General features: G+C 34.3%; 4 protein-coding genes across 4 annotated transcripts; all 4 read left to right on the forward strand.

Annotated features, from left to right (window-relative positions):
- Positions 1-1,371: 1,371 nt before the first annotated feature.
- Positions 1,372-7,974, forward strand: LOC106774145 (uncharacterized membrane protein At1g16860). Its single transcript, XM_014661016.2, has 5 exons — positions 1,372-1,599; positions 2,511-3,461; positions 3,715-3,870; positions 7,083-7,294; positions 7,386-7,974. The coding sequence occupies exons 2-5, from the start codon at positions 2,589-2,591 to the stop codon at positions 7,576-7,578; spliced, it is 1,434 nt and encodes a 477-aa protein (XP_014516502.1). The 5' UTR covers positions 1,372-1,599; positions 2,511-2,588; the 3' UTR covers positions 7,579-7,974.
- Positions 7,975-8,488: 514 nt separating this feature from the next.
- Positions 8,489-9,169, forward strand: LOC106773942. Its single transcript, XM_014660709.2, has 2 exons — positions 8,489-8,834; positions 8,917-9,169. Exons 1-2 carry the CDS (start codon positions 8,569-8,571, stop codon positions 9,026-9,028), a joined length of 378 nt encoding a protein of 125 aa, XP_014516195.1. The 5' UTR covers positions 8,489-8,568; the 3' UTR covers positions 9,029-9,169.
- A 119-nt stretch (positions 9,170-9,288) lies between these two features.
- LOC106772893 (7-dehydrocholesterol reductase) lies at positions 9,289-14,201 on the forward strand. The gene is made up of 13 exons (XM_014659515.2): positions 9,289-9,691; positions 9,807-10,029; positions 10,124-10,179; positions 10,660-10,762; positions 10,847-10,912; positions 11,379-11,492; positions 11,767-11,893; positions 12,159-12,259; positions 12,414-12,539; positions 12,673-12,737; positions 13,088-13,169; positions 13,246-13,328; positions 13,810-14,201. The coding sequence occupies exons 1-13, from the start codon at positions 9,570-9,572 to the stop codon at positions 13,874-13,876; spliced, it is 1,335 nt and encodes a 444-aa protein (XP_014515001.1). The 5' UTR covers positions 9,289-9,569; the 3' UTR covers positions 13,877-14,201.
- Positions 14,202-15,448: 1,247 nt separating this feature from the next.
- On the forward strand, positions 15,449-16,849 carry LOC106773760 (protein FAM32A). Its single transcript, XM_014660507.2, has 3 exons — positions 15,449-15,591; positions 15,832-15,981; positions 16,322-16,849. The coding sequence occupies exons 2-3, from the start codon at positions 15,834-15,836 to the stop codon at positions 16,585-16,587; spliced, it is 414 nt and encodes a 137-aa protein (XP_014515993.1). The 5' UTR covers positions 15,449-15,591; positions 15,832-15,833; the 3' UTR covers positions 16,588-16,849.
- Positions 16,850-16,962: the final 113 nt, after the last annotated feature.

Genomic DNA, 16,962 nt, shown 5'->3' on the forward strand with positions numbered 1-16,962 from the left:
CCTCGTACGTTAATCTCTAAATAGCGAACAACTGAAACGAAATTTTGGATTCATGTTGGATGATCTAAAATTACCATAAAATAACGGTTAATATAATTTTAAATAGATATTCGTATGATTGATTATATGTTTTAAATAATTGACTTTGAATCTAAGAAATGGTATTTGTTGAAATTATTCTAAATAAGATTTTCAGTTAAGTTTTAGAATAGGAAGTTTTCTTTGTAAGATATATTTTGAAGTTATTTTTATTCATAATCTCTCTTTGTAATTATTTTTAATCATGCGTACATGCACACGTCATGAGAAAATGTTTCTCCTACGGTTTAAGCAAAAGTTGCATTTATATGTTACGATATATTAAAAAAGTTATGCATCTGACCATATATATTAATTTATTTGCATGTTGGAGAATTGCAAAAATAAGAAAAATTTGTGATTGTCGATAATCAAACAAAGCCTCATAATCTCACATACACTTGGCACCATTACTACGGTTGCTTCAATACAAGACTAACAATTTCTTATTGGCCTTTCCAATTTATTTATTAATTTCGTTTATATTACAAATTGTAATTGTTTTATCGATACATTTCACATATCAGTACTCATTTATAAATTATTTTTAAATATATACATTATATTTTATATGTATAATACAATAATTCATATTATGAAACAATATATATTTTTTAATTATGGTTATTTAAAAATTCAATTTACAAACAGACATAAAAGAAGGCAAACTGAGAGGAACAAGTGGTAAAGAAGATAAAACACACATATAAATTTAAAAAAATGATGCTTTAAATGATTGAGATGTATTTTCCTTTTCTTGGTTGCAATATATTGTACGACATACATACCCAAATACAGAAAATGTTGATGTTTAATCGAAAATATCAAAAAAGTGAAAATCTCATTCTTTAAATTCTCTATTGTAATTATAAAAATTGGAACTTTATTTTGTAATGTCAGCACAAATAAAGGTTAAAATGGATTTCCAAACAAATATTTGCCAAATTGAATTGTTTATTCCACATAGCCTTTATAGAGTAAAGGTGGAGTGTAAAATTCTCCTAATTGTTCCTTAATAATTGTCTAATTTGGTTTAAACTAATGCAAGGAAAAATAGTTTTAGAGTATTGATGAGTGATACAAAATAGAGAAAAGTGTAGGTTTGGTTTGGTTTGTGACAAACATCAATTAATAATATTAGAATAACAAAAGAGTAGGGTAGGCGTGTGTGTGTTTGATGAGTTAATAATAATAATAATAATAATAATAATAATAATAATAATAATAATAATAATAATGATATTTTGGAAATAAATAAATTATACGTTGCTTTGTTTGGTGGTTTTTGCGGGACGAGACAACCTACCAGTGGTTGAAGAGAGAGTTTTTAACTTTCAATAATAACAGTAACAACAGAGAAGAAAGAGAGAGAAAGTTAAGATTTTGAAGTGTGAAGTGAGAGAGATGGATACTGCAATGCTATGAAGATGGGATCTCAGCCTCACCCTCATCACCACTCTCTTTGATTCTGCTAAATCTTCAATCTTTTCAATCCTTCATCTTCCATCTTCCATCTTTCAGGTATACACTTTTCTCATTTTCTACACAGATCTTCTTCCATTGCATTACAGCTACTCTTCAATGGGGGTTTGCCTTCAATACCCATTTCTCCTTTTTCTTCTTCATTCCGTCTCTCAGCTTCTCAGACTCTTTTTTTCATCTTTCTATTTGTAAAAAACCTTACTTTTTCTTCTCCAACTTCAATCCTTATGTATGGGTGGATCTCCCAATGTTTGCATTTTGAGGGAGATCCATCACCCCATGTTTCTCCTTCCTCTAGATCCACTAACCCCATCTTCAATTTTCCCTTTTCACCATTTCTACTTCACGCAACCTACTTCATAAAGTAACTGCTCCTGTTTACTTCCACTAACCTCATCACTGGAATTTGTTGGAATTCCCATTATGAAGAACCAGATGTACCAACTTTTCACTGGCCCAGCTCTATGTTTTTTTTTTTAGTTTGCTTTTGCTTCCAATGGATCAAGCAAATATATGTAATATTCACGTTTCTTATGTTGCCTACCTACACTTACTTCGTCTCATCATCCTTGATTCACTCGCTTTGCTTTGTCCACATGCTCATTTCACTCACTCTTTGTCTTTTTGCATTTTCTAATTTCATTAATACCCTTCTCTTTCTCTATGTTTCTTTTTCCGGAATGAATTAACACCTGTTAACTCTTTTGTTTTTATTCGATCATTCTTTTCCAGAAAACACAGCATTGCATTTCCTTTCCCTTTGTTTGCACTTTTAATATGGTTTCTCTAACTGAATATGAATGTTCTCAATTACTTCATTGAGCTTTCCCAATGTTTATTTATTTTGGCTGCTTTCTCTTTAGATAAATATGGATGATCTATCCATATTGAGTGTTGAATTATGGCTAAAATTCCATTTCAATATTCTTTTCCATTCCACTGTTTTGCAGTATTACTTTGAGAACCGCTTCTAGGAACTGGTACTGTTTCTCTATAGCGCCTCTTTTGCGCTGCTTTGAAAAAGTCTGATGGGTTCAAGATTCCCATCTCATCAGCTCAGTAATGGCCTGTATGTATCAGGCCGGCCTGAACAGCCAAAAGAAAAGCCTCCGACAATGAGCTCAGTTGCAATGCCTTATACTGGTGGTGACATCAAGAAGTCAGGAGAATTAGGGAAAATGTTTGATATCCCCATGGATGGTTCTAAATCTAGAAAGTCTGGTCCAATAAATAATGCTCCTTCGAGGACAGGATCATTTGCAGGTGCTTCACACTCTGGACCTATAATGCAAAACGCTGCAGCTCGTTCTGTTTATATTACATCTGGTAATGTATCTGCTGGAGGCATGTCTGCTTCAGCCTCAATGAAAAAGACCAACTCGGGTCCATTGAATAAACATGGGGAACCAGTCAAGAAGTCTTCTGGCCCTCAATCTGGTGGAGTTACACGCCAAAACTCTGGTCCAATTCCTCCAGTTCTTCCTACAACTGGTCTTATCACATCTGGCCCATTAAATTCATCTGGGGCTCCGAGGAAAGTGTCTGGTCCATTAGATTCTACAGGATCAATGAAATCACATACTTCTTTTGCAGCACACAATCCTGCTGTAACCACTCTCAGTCTAGATGACGAGTTTTCCTTCAGGAGGAACTTCCCAAAGCCAATATTGTGGTCTGTGATTCTGATTTTTGTAATGGGATTCATTGCTGGTGGTTTTATTCTTGGAGCTGTTCGCAATGCCATTCTCCTCATTGTTGTCGTAGTTCTTTTTGCTGCGGTTGCTGCATTATTCACTTGGAATAGTTGTTTTGGAAGGAAAGCCATTGTTGGTTTCATTTCCCGTTATCCTGATGCAGAGCTTAGAACTGCCAAGAATGGGCAATTTGTGAAGGTTTCTGGGGTATGTAACTTTGAACCACACATACATGTATAATACAGTTAATTAAGTGAATGATCGTGAGAAAAACAGTCCTGCAAACACGCACATGCACACCTAACCACCCACGCTTTTATTAATTAATTCATCTGTTGCTTGGTGTATATTGCTTTTATGCGACTCAGGTGAATTGAATGGTTAGCTGTCATCTTGTCTATATTGTTTATATATGCCTGAATGAGAGAAATAGATCTGTAATTAATTCTACCTTTTGAAGGTGGTTACCTGCGGTAATGTTCCTCTAGAGTCCTCCTTTCAAAAAGTTCCTAGATGTGTTTATACATCCACAAGCTTGTATGAATATAGAGGATGGGATTCCAAAGCAGCAAACCCAAAACATCGTCGCTTTACATGGGGACTTCGATCAGCTGAGGTAATTGCATTAATCTGTTCAGTTTTTAGATTTCCAAAATTTCAAATTTGATAAAATATTCAGGATTTCTTGATATACATTTACCATGGAAGTGAGTTAGATGGTGTGTTTTCCAATTGAATATACAGGAACTGTTGAGAGAGAAACAGAGTCATTTACTGAACTCTATGTCGATTGTAGAATCACAAAAAAAAAAAAATACTGAATGGATTATTTTAATAAGGAAGGTTTTGCAAAATATAGTGAATGTATATTATTTTAATACATGGATAACAATTTCCATAGTTGCATGAACTGACTAATTATATACTATGAATTTGGGCCTAACTATATCATATGTAGTTCTGTGCAATATACAATGAACCTGGACACTAAAATATGCTAATTACATATCCAACCCCACCTGAACCCAGAGAACATAGATAATATTGTTTATATGAACCAAGCTTGCTACATAAATAGCTTTATCTCCGAGGAGGCTTGTAAAGCATTTATAATTTGATCTTTGGAGTTAATAAAGCTAGTGATAATATCTCCTAATAAAATCTTTTCCTTGATGAAGTTGTAGTTTACCGTGACGTGGATTGTCCTGCCATGTATTTCTTTACGTTGAAAAACAGCTTAATTGTCACTTAGATGAGCTTTTGAATTTTGCAAAACCTTCTTATTGTGAAGTTCTTCCATAAGTTGTTTCACTTAGATGTGGTTGCAAGTAGAGGAAGCCATGGCTTCGCATTCTACTTTTTCACTTGATCTCGTGACCACACTTTGTTTCTTATTCTTTCTGGCTATCATATTATTCCTAATGAGTACACCATTCCCAAAGGAAGAGCTGCTTATAAGTAGGAGAGCATGCCTGACTGACATTTATGAGTTGAAAAGGAGATAACTTCCTAAGGTTTATAAACATTATTTTAGCCATGTCTCAATGGAATGTGAAGCTAAACATACCTTTTCAAGACTGCAATTAATGCCACCCATAGTGGCTGCAATTAAGGTGGAGTAGGGATAACTTTGATAAGTCAGCTTTCCGAGACCCCTCATGCCCAGGGCTATGGGTTTGGAGTGTGGCAGTGCAAGTGGCCTCTAATGAATTCAGGATACCATCATTTAAACCCTATTTAATATCATAAAATCAGAAGATAAGAATTGTCTAAGCTTTGTAAACACTATCCAAGGCATATCTTTAGGAGATGTGGGACTAAACACACGTTCGTGAGGCTGCAATCAAAGCAGACCAAAGAGTCAGAAATCGAGGCTGGTTCGGATTTACTGCAATCAATCGACACTCCAACACTTTTTGACCAATCTTTTATATTAACAGTTATGTAGTATAAAATCATTCGGAGAGTAATGCCCTCAATAAAGAAAAAAATGCTAGTTCTTAGATTGATCACATAGAATTCGATTGGCAGAGACTTCACTCGCAATAATCATTGTGACCAAAATAGTGACTTTTCTCGTACTATAGCAGCATTACTAAGATGGCCTCCAATTCAAACCATTTTTTTTACCCTCTCCCCCTAAGATTTTCCAATGCATTTTTTGATTCAGAAACATCACAGGGTTCGAAACCCTTCCTAGTTCTTCACCATTCATTCACTCAAAAGTCACTTTTGTTTTGGCATCCGGTCATTCACACTTATCAGGTGTGTGTGTTCCCTTTTTGTGTTGGTATCCTGTTTCTTTTTCGTACAGATTCCACACTTTATAGTCTCCTAATTTGTTAATGTGTTCTGTTTGTGTTTTTTTATTAATATCACTGTCATCTTTTTTCTTTTTTTTGACTTCATTCCTATCTTCTTATTTATTACTCTTAGATTGACGATGATTGCGTGTAAACAATGACTTATTTATCATGGATTTATTTTTTGGTTTTTAGTATTTATATATGTGGTATATATTATTTACTTCATAGTATACTATTTAAAATAGAGGCCATCTTGCTTTCCACCATTTTGCTATAGTATTTTTGGAGTTGACCACTTCCTGCCAATATCTGGGATTGGTGACTATGATGAGTATGGCCATTTACTCTAGCAACAATGACAATGGTACATTCTAACTAGGAACCAGAAAAGGATGGAGATGCAACTAATGATTGATGATGACAATAACACAAATGATAGTCTTTGACTAGTTCTCCAACACAGGAATGATTAAAGCCTATGACTTCAATTATTGGGAAGGGAATCAGCCAGGTTTTTCAAGTGCCTGAGAGAAGGTGGACCAGGTTGAGATTCTGGTTGCTTAAGCCTTAAGATTATGGTGTTGGGCTTGGTCTCAAACTCTAAAGCACTTTCAAAAGGAGTTGAAATGGAAGCAATGGGAAAGAAGAGGGAAGAGGAGATGAGCATTGATGAGTGAAAATAGTGTATATTCTAACAAAGGAACAACACAACGAGCACCTAAAGAAAATTACCTGAGGTTTGACCCTAACTTATTTACATTGTAATAAAATTATCAACATAGAGTGCTAACAAATTAATGTTCCATTATAGTCACCAAAGATTGGTGAATCCAATGAGATGCCCATCTCTTCCATTGAGCTCTAACTGAAAGGATACTGAAAATTTTGGTTTGTAGGAGCTTCTTGCACAATCTATTTGAAGTTATTGACAGTAAAAGGCTGTTATGTTTATTATTTTTCTGTAGTTCTATCTGACCTTCTTTTGAAGCCAGAAAAATGTAAATATTACCCGTAAGTGACATAAAAAGAAGTTCTTGCGGTAGTTTCACTTCTGAAACTGAATGTACTTCTTGCTTCTAATCGAGGAATATAGTGGTGTGGGCTTTTGATAATGACATTCTGCTCTTTGACACTAAGAATATTCTTACTCTCATAGGTATATCTTCACGGTCGTGTGAGACTCTCATTGTGTGTGTTGTGTGGATTTGATTCTAATCTAGTTGATTTAAGCTTTCCACTATCACCTTTTTTGTACTGTTTTCATATGTTGGGGGAACTACAATTTCATGTTGGATGGCAAATACTAATTATATTCTTGAGAAGACCAAACTTTAAAACTGTGCTCTTTTTCAGAAATAAAAATATAAGCAAGTATGTTTTTGAAAAGCTTTTATCTTTGCAGCCCCCCACCCAAATGTGGCTAGATTGCATTAGGATGCTCTTTGTGTCTTTTGAATTTTGCAGGATAACATGTGAAACTTAACAGTTTATATTCACTTGCCTTGCATTTTATTCGATGCAGAGGCATGTGGTGGACTTCTACATCTCTGATTTCCAATCTGGCTTGAGAGCATTGGTTAAAACAGGCTACGGTGCAAGGGTGACTCCTTATGTTGATGATTCCATTGTTATTGATGTTAATCCAGCCAATAAAGACATGTCCCCTGAATTTCTTCGATGGTTGGGGGAGAGAAAACTTTCTAGCGATGATCGTATAATGCAATTAAAAGAAGGGTAACATTGCAAAAATGCTTCTAGAAAATAAAGTTGGGAAAACTTAAGATGGAAAGATGTTCTTATGTAATTGTCACTGATATTTTTGTAGGTACATCAAAGAAGGTAGCACGGTTAGTGTAATGGGGGTTGTTCAAAGAAATGACAATGTGCTTATGATTGTCCCTCCACCTGAGCCTTTGACTACCGGATGCCAATGGGCCAAATGTATATTTCCAGCTAGCCTTGAGGGTATTGTTTTGAGATGTGAAGATACGTCAAAGATTGATGTCATTCCAGTGTAGTCATCCTCTCTGGTAACCTCGTAGGTATTCCTCTTTAATGAAATATGTCTTCTCATGTCCAAAATGATGGTGGTGGTGGTGGTTGTTTGTATTTTGTAAGCATATACGCGATGTTGGTAAGTGTGATGATTCTGCCATTGATATGGTGATTTCTTTTTTCCTCCACACTCAACTCCTAGTTTGTTGTATAGCTAATGGAAATTCTTATTCGTCTATTTTTCCGAAGGATTTTATACTTTTTAATGGACGTGGTTTCATATAGTGAGAAGTTGTGTATTCAGAAAAGACTCTGTTGTTTGAAACTGTCAAGGGAATCTATCATACACGATTTGTGAATTAGCTGATGCTGAACTGCGGATAAAAGATTGAATATAGCCAATAGCCAATTTGCTGGAATCATGACTTATCCTGCTGCATATCATATCACATTTTTCTTCCATTTTCCTCCATTCGAATCTGAATACCGAGAGTTAAAACATAAGGAATTATACCATCTCAATTTTATCATTGATTCCAAATGAATTTACCAGAAAAAGTAATTGAAGAATGTACCTTTTACCTATTATGATTTATATATCTTTCGACAGTAGCACGGTATTGATAATTTTCATTGCATATTTGGTATGTCACACGTTATAGAGACTTCTAAATGTTTGTTTTGATTTTTAAATGTAAATGGGCATCCAATCTAATCATGAAAATGCTTTTTATAAAGCATGTGTTGCTATATATAAAACGAAAGAATTCAATATCATATATGCATTTTCGGTAAAAAAAGATTTCTTAAATTAAACAAATAAATTCAAATTCAGAGACAAATACAAATATTTAAGTGAGTGAAACGTGTAGTGAAGAGAAGGATGAGTGAGAAAGAAAAGAAGCAACGTGTTGAGTGGTGGTAGATTGTGGTGTGACACATACACAGTAACACAGCAGTAACCGAGTGACAGACTTGTACATAAGCTACCAGGATGAAGGAGAAGATCAAGAATGAATTTTGCAGTCATGGATAAAGAGCACACGTCGGTGAGAGTGTTACTGTTGGTGTTGTTGATTATGGTGTTGTTGTGCGTCTGCAGTGGTAATGGTAATGCAGATGATGAACCACAGAAGACGAAACCATCTTTGCGGGAGTGGCAGAGACTAAGAAGCGCTTATTCTGCCTATGTGGGACTTTTTTCTCCTACTGATTGGTACAACATGCTTAAACAACTTCTCAATCACGCATATGTCCGTTTGTTTCCTCCAGATATAGAGTAAGACAGCATTCAGATGATTCTTTCTTCATTAATTTGTGTGACCATGAATCAATTATTAATGTTGTAATGTTTGAAAAAGTTTTAGAAGAAAGGAGAAAGGAACAGCAAAATCAGCAGCTGAAATCGTAGCCAATGTCAAAAACTCCCTCTCTCAATCTGATGCTGATACCAAAACACACGAAGAACTTTGATCTTGATCTCATTTGTTTTCTGTGTTACCTTATAAATATTTGTAACCACTCTGTCGTGTTATTTATGATATACTGTTTCATGTTATTTATGATACTGCTGTTTACGTGAGTTTAAGTGAATATAGTATAAAAAATGTGTCCCACGAGTTAGCAGAAAACTACAAAATACGATGCATGAATTTCACTCAGACGTGAGCTTCACATTTATGAATTAAATTAACTAGCAGATTAATTAATAGAAGAAAAATTATTAATTTTTAATGATTTTTGAACTTAAAAATTAAATGGAGAAAGAAAGAATTATACTTTAAAAATGGAAAATTGGAAGTAGATTTAATTGGCGCAAAAAACAAAAAATGAACGGTTGGGATTAGAGCGGAGATGGGATTGAACGGATAGGATGGATTGAGAGTGGAAAGTGGAGTCCGCATGAGAGTGGACTCTGAGTGATATATGGCATGGTCGTCTCTCGGTCCGAACGAATGTGTGATCTGTGAGAGTTTGCAGCGAGAGAGAGAAGAAGAAGACTCAATCGGAGAAGATGAAGAAGAAGACGGTGGGGCAGCCGAAGTCCGGCGACGGTGACACCGTGCATTCACCGCTTGTCACTTATGCTTCCATGATTTCTCTTCTCACGCTCTGTCCTCCATTTGTCATTCTGCTGTGAGTTAAACCCTAATCGCTTTCCCTTCTCCATTGTTGTTGTTATTGTGGATTTCAACCAGTTATGATCAAATCTGATCTGAATGAATTGGGATATGGAACTGAATGTATGCAGGTGGTACACCATGACTGCTGCTGACGGATCTGTTTCTGAGACATGGAATTATTTGAAGCAGAATGGGGTACAGGGCTTCCTAGATATATGGCCTAGACCAACTGCTACGGCTTACAAAATCATTGTGGTCTATGGTTTATTTGAAGCAGCGCTTCAGCTCCTTCTGCCCGCCAAAACCGTTTACGGCCCAATTTCTCCAACCGGACATCAACCTGTCTACAAGGTCAATACACCTCACACCTCTCTCCAAATCCATACTTTCACTTGTCAAATCCTTACTTCACTTCACTGACCAATCTCCGTTTTCCATTCTTCAGGCAAACGGTGTGGCGGCGTATTTAGTCACCTTGATTACTTACATGGCCCTTTGGTGGTGAGCCTTTTATTCCTCGACATTCTCTTTCTTCTAACACTCATTCACTCCATCTTCAATATTCTCTGTTATCTTTCAAAAGTGCATCTAAGTAGTAGTCACATTCAACTTTCGCACAAAAACTAGTAGTCGGTAACCGATAATAGAAATTTGAAGACACGCTGCTCGGGTTCGCTAGGAATGGAACTTGTCATGATCTGGAATTACTAATAATGTCCATTGAATATGTCGGGTTGAACAAAAAGAAAAAAAATGTTACATTCCTTTTGAATTTATCAGCTTCGTCAAGGAAGGTTTGTTTCTCAGCTGTTGTAGGGTAATGCGGACCATTACAGATTAAGTTGAATTTCCCTTTGTTCTTCTATAAGATGGCTGTTGTTACTTTCTTGCTTTACAAGATTTTTCTGCAGAGCAGGGTGTTTTTGTCTCTTACTTTTTCTGTGACGAACCGCATGTCTTTTTTTTTTATACATTTTTCAGGTTTGGGATATTCAACCCAACAGTTGTTTATGATCATTTGGGAGAAATATATTCAGCACTCATCTTCGGGAGCTTTGTCTTCTGTATTTTGTTGTACATAAAAGTGAGGCAAAAATATCTGAAGTTACGAACTATCTGTTACCTATTAATTTGAAATGAATTTTCTGATTTTTGTTATGTATGCTAGGGTCATTTGGCACCATCTTCAACAGATTCTGGCTCATCTGGAAACATAATCATTGATTTTTACTGGGTAAACCTTTTTACTTTGGCTAAGCAGTTTTATACCAATTATCTTCTTTGATGTCTGTTTATTTCGATTGAAAATAGCCAAGATTGCAAAAAGAAACAGTGATTGGTTGCATGATGAATCTACGTAAACTTGTTTATATGATTTGTTGGTATCAGATGTGAGTATGATTGAAGAGTCTTTCTTTGAAATTACCTCAGAATGCATCTTGCATTCTTAAGTTCTTATAGAAAATCACAACCTTTTTCCTCTAGTCTCACTGAAAGTGCACTCGTGCGTGACGCTACAATTGATCTTTTGAAACTCTTATTGTTGGAATGTCTCGATGTTTGTGATTGTAATTCCCACTTTTGTTACATAAGGATAAATTGCTTAAGTAAAAATCGGTTCACTTGGACTGTTTTACATTAAGAATTAAGTTCACCCTTTTTTTAAATAATAGCATTCTAATTTCTTGTCATTCTTGCAGGGGATGGAACTCTATCCGCGCATTGGAAAATATTTTGACATAAAAGTTTTCACCAACTGCAGATTTGGAATGATGTCATGGGCAGTTCTTGCATTGACCTACTGTATAAAACAGGTTGGGTCTCATAATGTTTCTTCTTTGCATTAATATTGAAGTCAATTAAATACCAAACTGTGTCAGCTGCTTATATGAGCTGCTGGTTTGGTGATTGTGCTATCCGGTTGCACTTCCTTAGTTGTCCTGGTGGCACCAACTTATCACCACCATGAGTAGGATGTCTGATGGATACAGTAATAGATGAATCCAGAACATGAATTTGTTTCATAAACATATCTTGTGATGTTTCCTGCCTTCGTTAATTGTATAATTTGTATTCTTGTATTGACAGTATGAAGAAAATGGAAAAGTATCCGACTCAATGCTTGTAAACACTGCATTAATGCTAATATATGTTACCAAGTTTTTCTGGTGGGAGGCTGGATATTGGAACACAATGGATATTGCACACGATCGAGGTTTACATGTTTCCTATTCTTGTTTCTGTTGGACATACCTGTTCTATTCTTTTGTGTTACTATTTTTGTACTTTTGAAACAAGGTTATTAAAGGAGAAAAAACAGTTTTTTGGGGGGGGGGCGCTATAACTGTATCGATTTGAAGCCTTTTTCTGATTAGAAAAGAATTGTTATTGTTAGATTTCATAGGTTATTAAATTTACATTGCTGTTTTGCTAAATTCATTATGCGTGTTGCTTAATCTAATAGCACTTATATCTTGCAGCTGGATTTTATATTTGCTGGGGTTGCTTGGTGTGGGTTCCATCTGTGTATACATCTCCTGGAATGTACCTTGTCAACCATCCCGTAAATCTCGGCATTCAGGTACCATCTGCATTTGTTTGTGATGCTTATCTGTTGTAGTCCAATGGCAACGGGGAACAAGAAGTGAAGTTAGTGGAGTTGCCTTCAAAGTTTTTGTTATTTTTGTTCTTTTTAATTTCTGACTTTTCTGAAAATTTTCATTTTTGTCTTCCAGCTAGCGATCTCAATTTTATTGGCTGGCATTCTTTGCATATTCATCAACTATGACTGTGACAGGCAAAGGCAAGAATTTCGTAGGACAAATGGAAAAAGCACTGTCTGGGGAAAAGCTCCGTCAAAGGTGTAGTACCTAGTATTTGCTGTCTAAATTTCATTTGGGCTCTATTTTCTTTAGAATGTATGTCAGAGAAGGCTTACACAGATATTTGCCAATAGGCTTTTATATAAGGTAGACATAATGAATACTTTTGCAGATAGAGGCCTCGTATACCACTACTACTGGGGAAACTAAAAGAAGTCTTCTTTTAACCTCTGGATGGTAAGTTTTGACTTAAATTTGCTTACTGAGAAGTGAGACCATACCTTTATCCTCTCTCTGATTTTTGAGGTTTTTTTTTTAAGGAGATGGCAGTTGATTTAATAGGTTCTAATTCTATAAAAAGGTGGATGTTGATAGTTTACATTCAGAAAGAATGTTATTTGTTAACCGTTGGGTGCTTTTAAGTTCTGTAACTCTTGTCTTTTATATCTGACGTAATGTTGTTTGCGTAGAGTACTCTTTTTTTTTTTTCAGAATAAAAAAATGCCCGTGTTAAAAAAAAAAAAAATACACCTTTGTCTTAGAAGAATTGCCAATTCTCAATTCTCTTTTTACGTTGGTACCTGCAGGTGGGGATTATCTCGTCATTTTCATTATGTCCCTGAAATACTGGCAGCTTTCTTCTGGACAGTCCCAGCTCTTTTTAATCATGTAAGGGTATCTTTTTTCTTTGTACAAGTTGAAGTTTGGAGAGAATGTTGAACTCAGTTTTTCTTTTCCATTGCAGTTTTTGCCTTACTTCTACGTGATCTTTCTTACTATCCTTCTCTTTGATCGAGCAAAACGAGATGATGATCGATGCAGATCCAAGTAAGCTTTCAGTTCAATTATTCTATCTGTTGATGTTACCTCTTGTATAATCTTGTTTCCCAAACACCCTCTTTAGCCTGAACTACGATGATTTTTAGTTGCAACTTAATGCTGGGATACATAGGCATGCTTTGTTTAGCATTATGAAATCAACACGACGGTAGCCCTGTGGAACTATATACTGTTTCGTAAGTGTGCATGCAAATATCAGTATTAAAAAGAAAAATAATCTGGAGCATGTCTCAACATAAAGTGGTAGTTCTAACAAAAGAAACAAATTTATAAAATCGTTTCTATATATATTGCCAGCAATTTGTTTTCCATGAAAGCAGCGCAATTATAAAGAATAAAGTGAATGGTTCTTCAAAACAATTATTTTATTAATGATGGAATCATTTACATGATCTGAAATTGGAACATTCTGTCGTTCTTCTGGATCATCACCATTACAAATGAAGTTGAAATTTTTCATTGCATGCAGGTATGGCAAGTACTGGAAACTATATTGCGACAAGGTACCCTACAGAATAATTCCAGGAATATACTGAAGAAGAATGGTTATTGACGAAAGCTTGTCTGGTCCCAGTTGGCTTTTATGCCATGCGAAAACTGTGAAAACTAAGGGCACCATCTCTTGCCTTATATTGTTTACAGCCTTTGCTTGGTGTCTCCTTGGGACGCATGTTAGAGTAGACTTTCTCTGAGGAATATTAATTATTGGACAACAAATTTCAATCTAATGCCGGAACTTGATTTTGGGGTCTATCTGTGTTAATTTGTTTATCTATCATGTTCTTTGCTGGCAATGACTTGTGAGAAAGGTTGCATGATATGGGATGCTTAATGCAATTTTAAGTTTTATTATGCTGGTTACCGTGCTTTCATTATCTGTTTTCTTCCTTCACATAATCTAAAATCATCAGTATAACCAAACACAATGACCAAAATAATTATGCACAATATTCTACACAGTTACACAACATTGGTGAACCAACCTTTAGGCTAGAAGCTTGCAATTTAGTCTGTTCACTTTTTTAACCTCTTCAATCACAATTTATACTTTTGGATACTCCATCAAAAACTATACAAAAAGCATCCAATTCCTTAAAAATTGAAAATTCAATAAAACCACATCAAAGTATTATCCCTTCCCAAACTTAAAATGAAAATTTATATATATATATATATATATATATATATATATANATATATATATATATATATATATATATATATATATATATATATATATATATATATAGATAGATAGATAGATAGATAGATAGATAGATAAAGATATATGAAGGGGCAGATATTGGATTGGGGTGCCACTTAATTTTAATTATCGTGTCTTTATACATTGCAAAGGTTGTTTCATTTGGGATAATATACTTTGACAGTAAATGGTGTTAGAAGTTTTAAAATGTTGTTAAAAAAATATTATTAAAAAAATGTTCTGAAAGGATATTATTTATGATGAAAAAAAAGTTCTCAAAGTATATTATCCTTTTTGTTTTTGTGATGAAAAATATGTTCTCCATGTATATAATCCTTTCTTTTGTGATGAAGGTTAGGTAAGGAGGAACACTATTTTGTTTCATTTCATCTTTCATTTTAAAAGTTGTTTACTCATAAAAAGCACCCATTCTCAAGTTGTTTTGCTGCTATTTTTTTTGTCCTTATAACATCCATGTGACTTTGGAAATAAAATAAAAAATAAAAACTGCAATATTAAAAAAATAATAGAGCGGCAAAAAGAAACAATTAAAAATGATAAAAGTTAAGTAATTAGACAGTATAATTGGTATACCTTTCAAATAATGATTATAAAATAGGGTAGAAACACAAAACATTAATGCTATCTATTTTTGTATATTATTTTTTCTTCTTTAAAATAGTTTTGAAAAAAAAATGATTTTTTTGGAATTTTATATTTAATTTATCTGATAAATAAATTTGATCTATTTTAATTTCCGAGAGACATACAATTTTTTTATTAAAATTTAACTTTTATTTTAATAATCCGGTTTTGTTTTGTAAATTTTAAATATATATATATATATATATATATATATATATATATATAGAGAGAGAGAGAGAGAGAGAGATAAATATATAGATATATAGATATATAGATATAGATATATGTGTGATACTATAAATGTGCTCTCCTCTTTTGAAAGGCGTGTAAGATTAAGCATTTGAAATCTATTTGAGTCCTAAAGATCGGAAAGTTTCACAGGTTTCTTCGTTTATGTTATTGGTGCGATTCTAATTCCTATCACTTTCTCAACCTTTCCGATTTAATGATTTCAATGTTTTAAATTCAAATTATGTCATTCTTTAACTGTTATAGCTCTTTCCGTACAAATTCATAAATTAGGGTTTTTGTTACTACCCCTAAATATTCATCTACCACACCGCCGGTCATTTCGTTCCTTATTTTGTAGAGATTTTCTTTTGAATAAGATTGTCTTCAATCGTGTTTTATTTTTTGGGACAGAGATGTCATCGTATGACAATGTTGTTGGTGGGAAATTGAAGCTGAAGGGGAAAGCACTTGATGTGGCGGGTGGGGTGAAGAAGAAGAAAAAGAAGAACAAGAGAAACCAAGATCAACTCCTGCAAGTTGCCGAAGATGAAATTTCAGCAGGTTGATTAACTTTGTTCTTTGATTAACGTTTCACTCTAATTAATTATTTTATCTGATGTTTAGTAAAACATGAAAAAAATTGTATGTTTTCTAACTAAAACATAAAAAATTAGCGATAGCCGCAATAATGTTAAATCCTTCCTTGTATTTTTTTTGCCCTTAAGTATTATAAGTGGCAATGTTTTATGGAAACTTTGAATATGAAAGATAACAGTTAGATATCAAAACTTTTATCTGAGCTTGAGTAAGCAGGCAAGAGTTCCGTCTTTGTTCATTTTCTTTGATGGCTGCGTTTAATTGACCATATATTATGGTGTATATGTAATGGTATTTGATATAGGTGGAAGTGCAGAACAAGGTAAAGATTCTAATGAGGAGGATACAAATACGGCGAGGGAATTGAGCAGTGGGAAAGGGAAGGTTGCCCATTATGATGATCATCTTACCCCGGCAGAGAGGAGATACATTGAGCAGAGGGAGCAACTTGATGTTCACAGATTGGCCAAGATTGCTAATAAATCTCACCGTGATAGAATTCAAGATTTCAACCAGTATCTTGCAAACATGAGCGAGCATTATGATATTCCTAAAGTTGGTCCTGGATGATTGGTGCTTTCAATGCCAGTGTGCACTCACAATGCTTATTGTCACTATACATTCATCTTTATTTTGGACCAAATTGTATTTCCTGTGATGTGTATTTCTTTTCTCTTCCTAGACGTATGTTTTTGCCTTCAACGAAATTTGTCTTTTTTCTATTTATTGTGCGCAAGGGGAAATGCATAGTACACATAAGCTGCTGATAAGGTTACAAGGAATTTTAACCTGTAAAACGATTATTTGATTAAGGCTGGAAATGTTTAAATCATATTTAGTATGTCAAATAGTTTTAGTACATATTACATTGGAGCATTTCTTTATTAAAAGTATAAAATAATCCTTGTACCTTAAAATAAGGGGATCAGATCTTTGTTAGTGACA

Source organism: Vigna radiata, chromosome 9 (assembly GCF_000741045.1).
Source record: "Vigna radiata var. radiata cultivar VC1973A chromosome 9, Vradiata_ver6, whole genome shotgun sequence".
Classification (NCBI taxonomy): Eukaryota; Viridiplantae; Streptophyta; class Magnoliopsida; order Fabales; family Fabaceae; genus Vigna; species Vigna radiata.

Bases quoted from the DNA above. Each gene is read 5' to 3' on its own strand.
- LOC106774145 (XM_014661016.2), top strand. From the start codon at position 2,589: ATGGGTTCAAGATTCCCATCTCATCAGCTCAGTAATGGCCTGTATGTA. The intron at 3,462-3,714 runs GTATGTAACTTT...TACCTTTTGAAG, and splicing joins AATTTGTGAAGGTTTCTGGG to GTGGTTACCTGCGGTAATGT. The intron at 3,871-7,082 runs GTAATTGCATTA...TATTCGATGCAG, and splicing joins GGGGACTTCGATCAGCTGAG to AGGCATGTGGTGGACTTCTA.
- LOC106773942 (XM_014660709.2), top strand. From the start codon at position 8,569: ATGAATTTTGCAGTCATGGATAAAGAGCACACGTCGGTGAGAGTGTTA. The intron at 8,835-8,916 runs GTAAGACAGCAT...TGTTTGAAAAAG, and splicing joins TTGTTTCCTCCAGATATAGA to TTTTAGAAGAAAGGAGAAAG.
- LOC106772893 (XM_014659515.2), top strand. From the start codon at position 9,570: ATGAAGAAGAAGACGGTGGGGCAGCCGAAGTCCGGCGACGGTGACACC. The intron at 12,540-12,672 runs GTGTAGTACCTA...ATACTTTTGCAG, and splicing joins GGGGAAAAGCTCCGTCAAAG to ATAGAGGCCTCGTATACCAC. The intron at 13,329-13,809 runs GTAAGCTTTCAG...CATTGCATGCAG, and splicing joins GATGATCGATGCAGATCCAA to GTATGGCAAGTACTGGAAAC.
- LOC106773760 (XM_014660507.2), top strand. From the start codon at position 15,834: ATGTCATCGTATGACAATGTTGTTGGTGGGAAATTGAAGCTGAAGGGG. The intron at 15,982-16,321 runs GTTGATTAACTT...TATTTGATATAG, and splicing joins CGAAGATGAAATTTCAGCAG to GTGGAAGTGCAGAACAAGGT.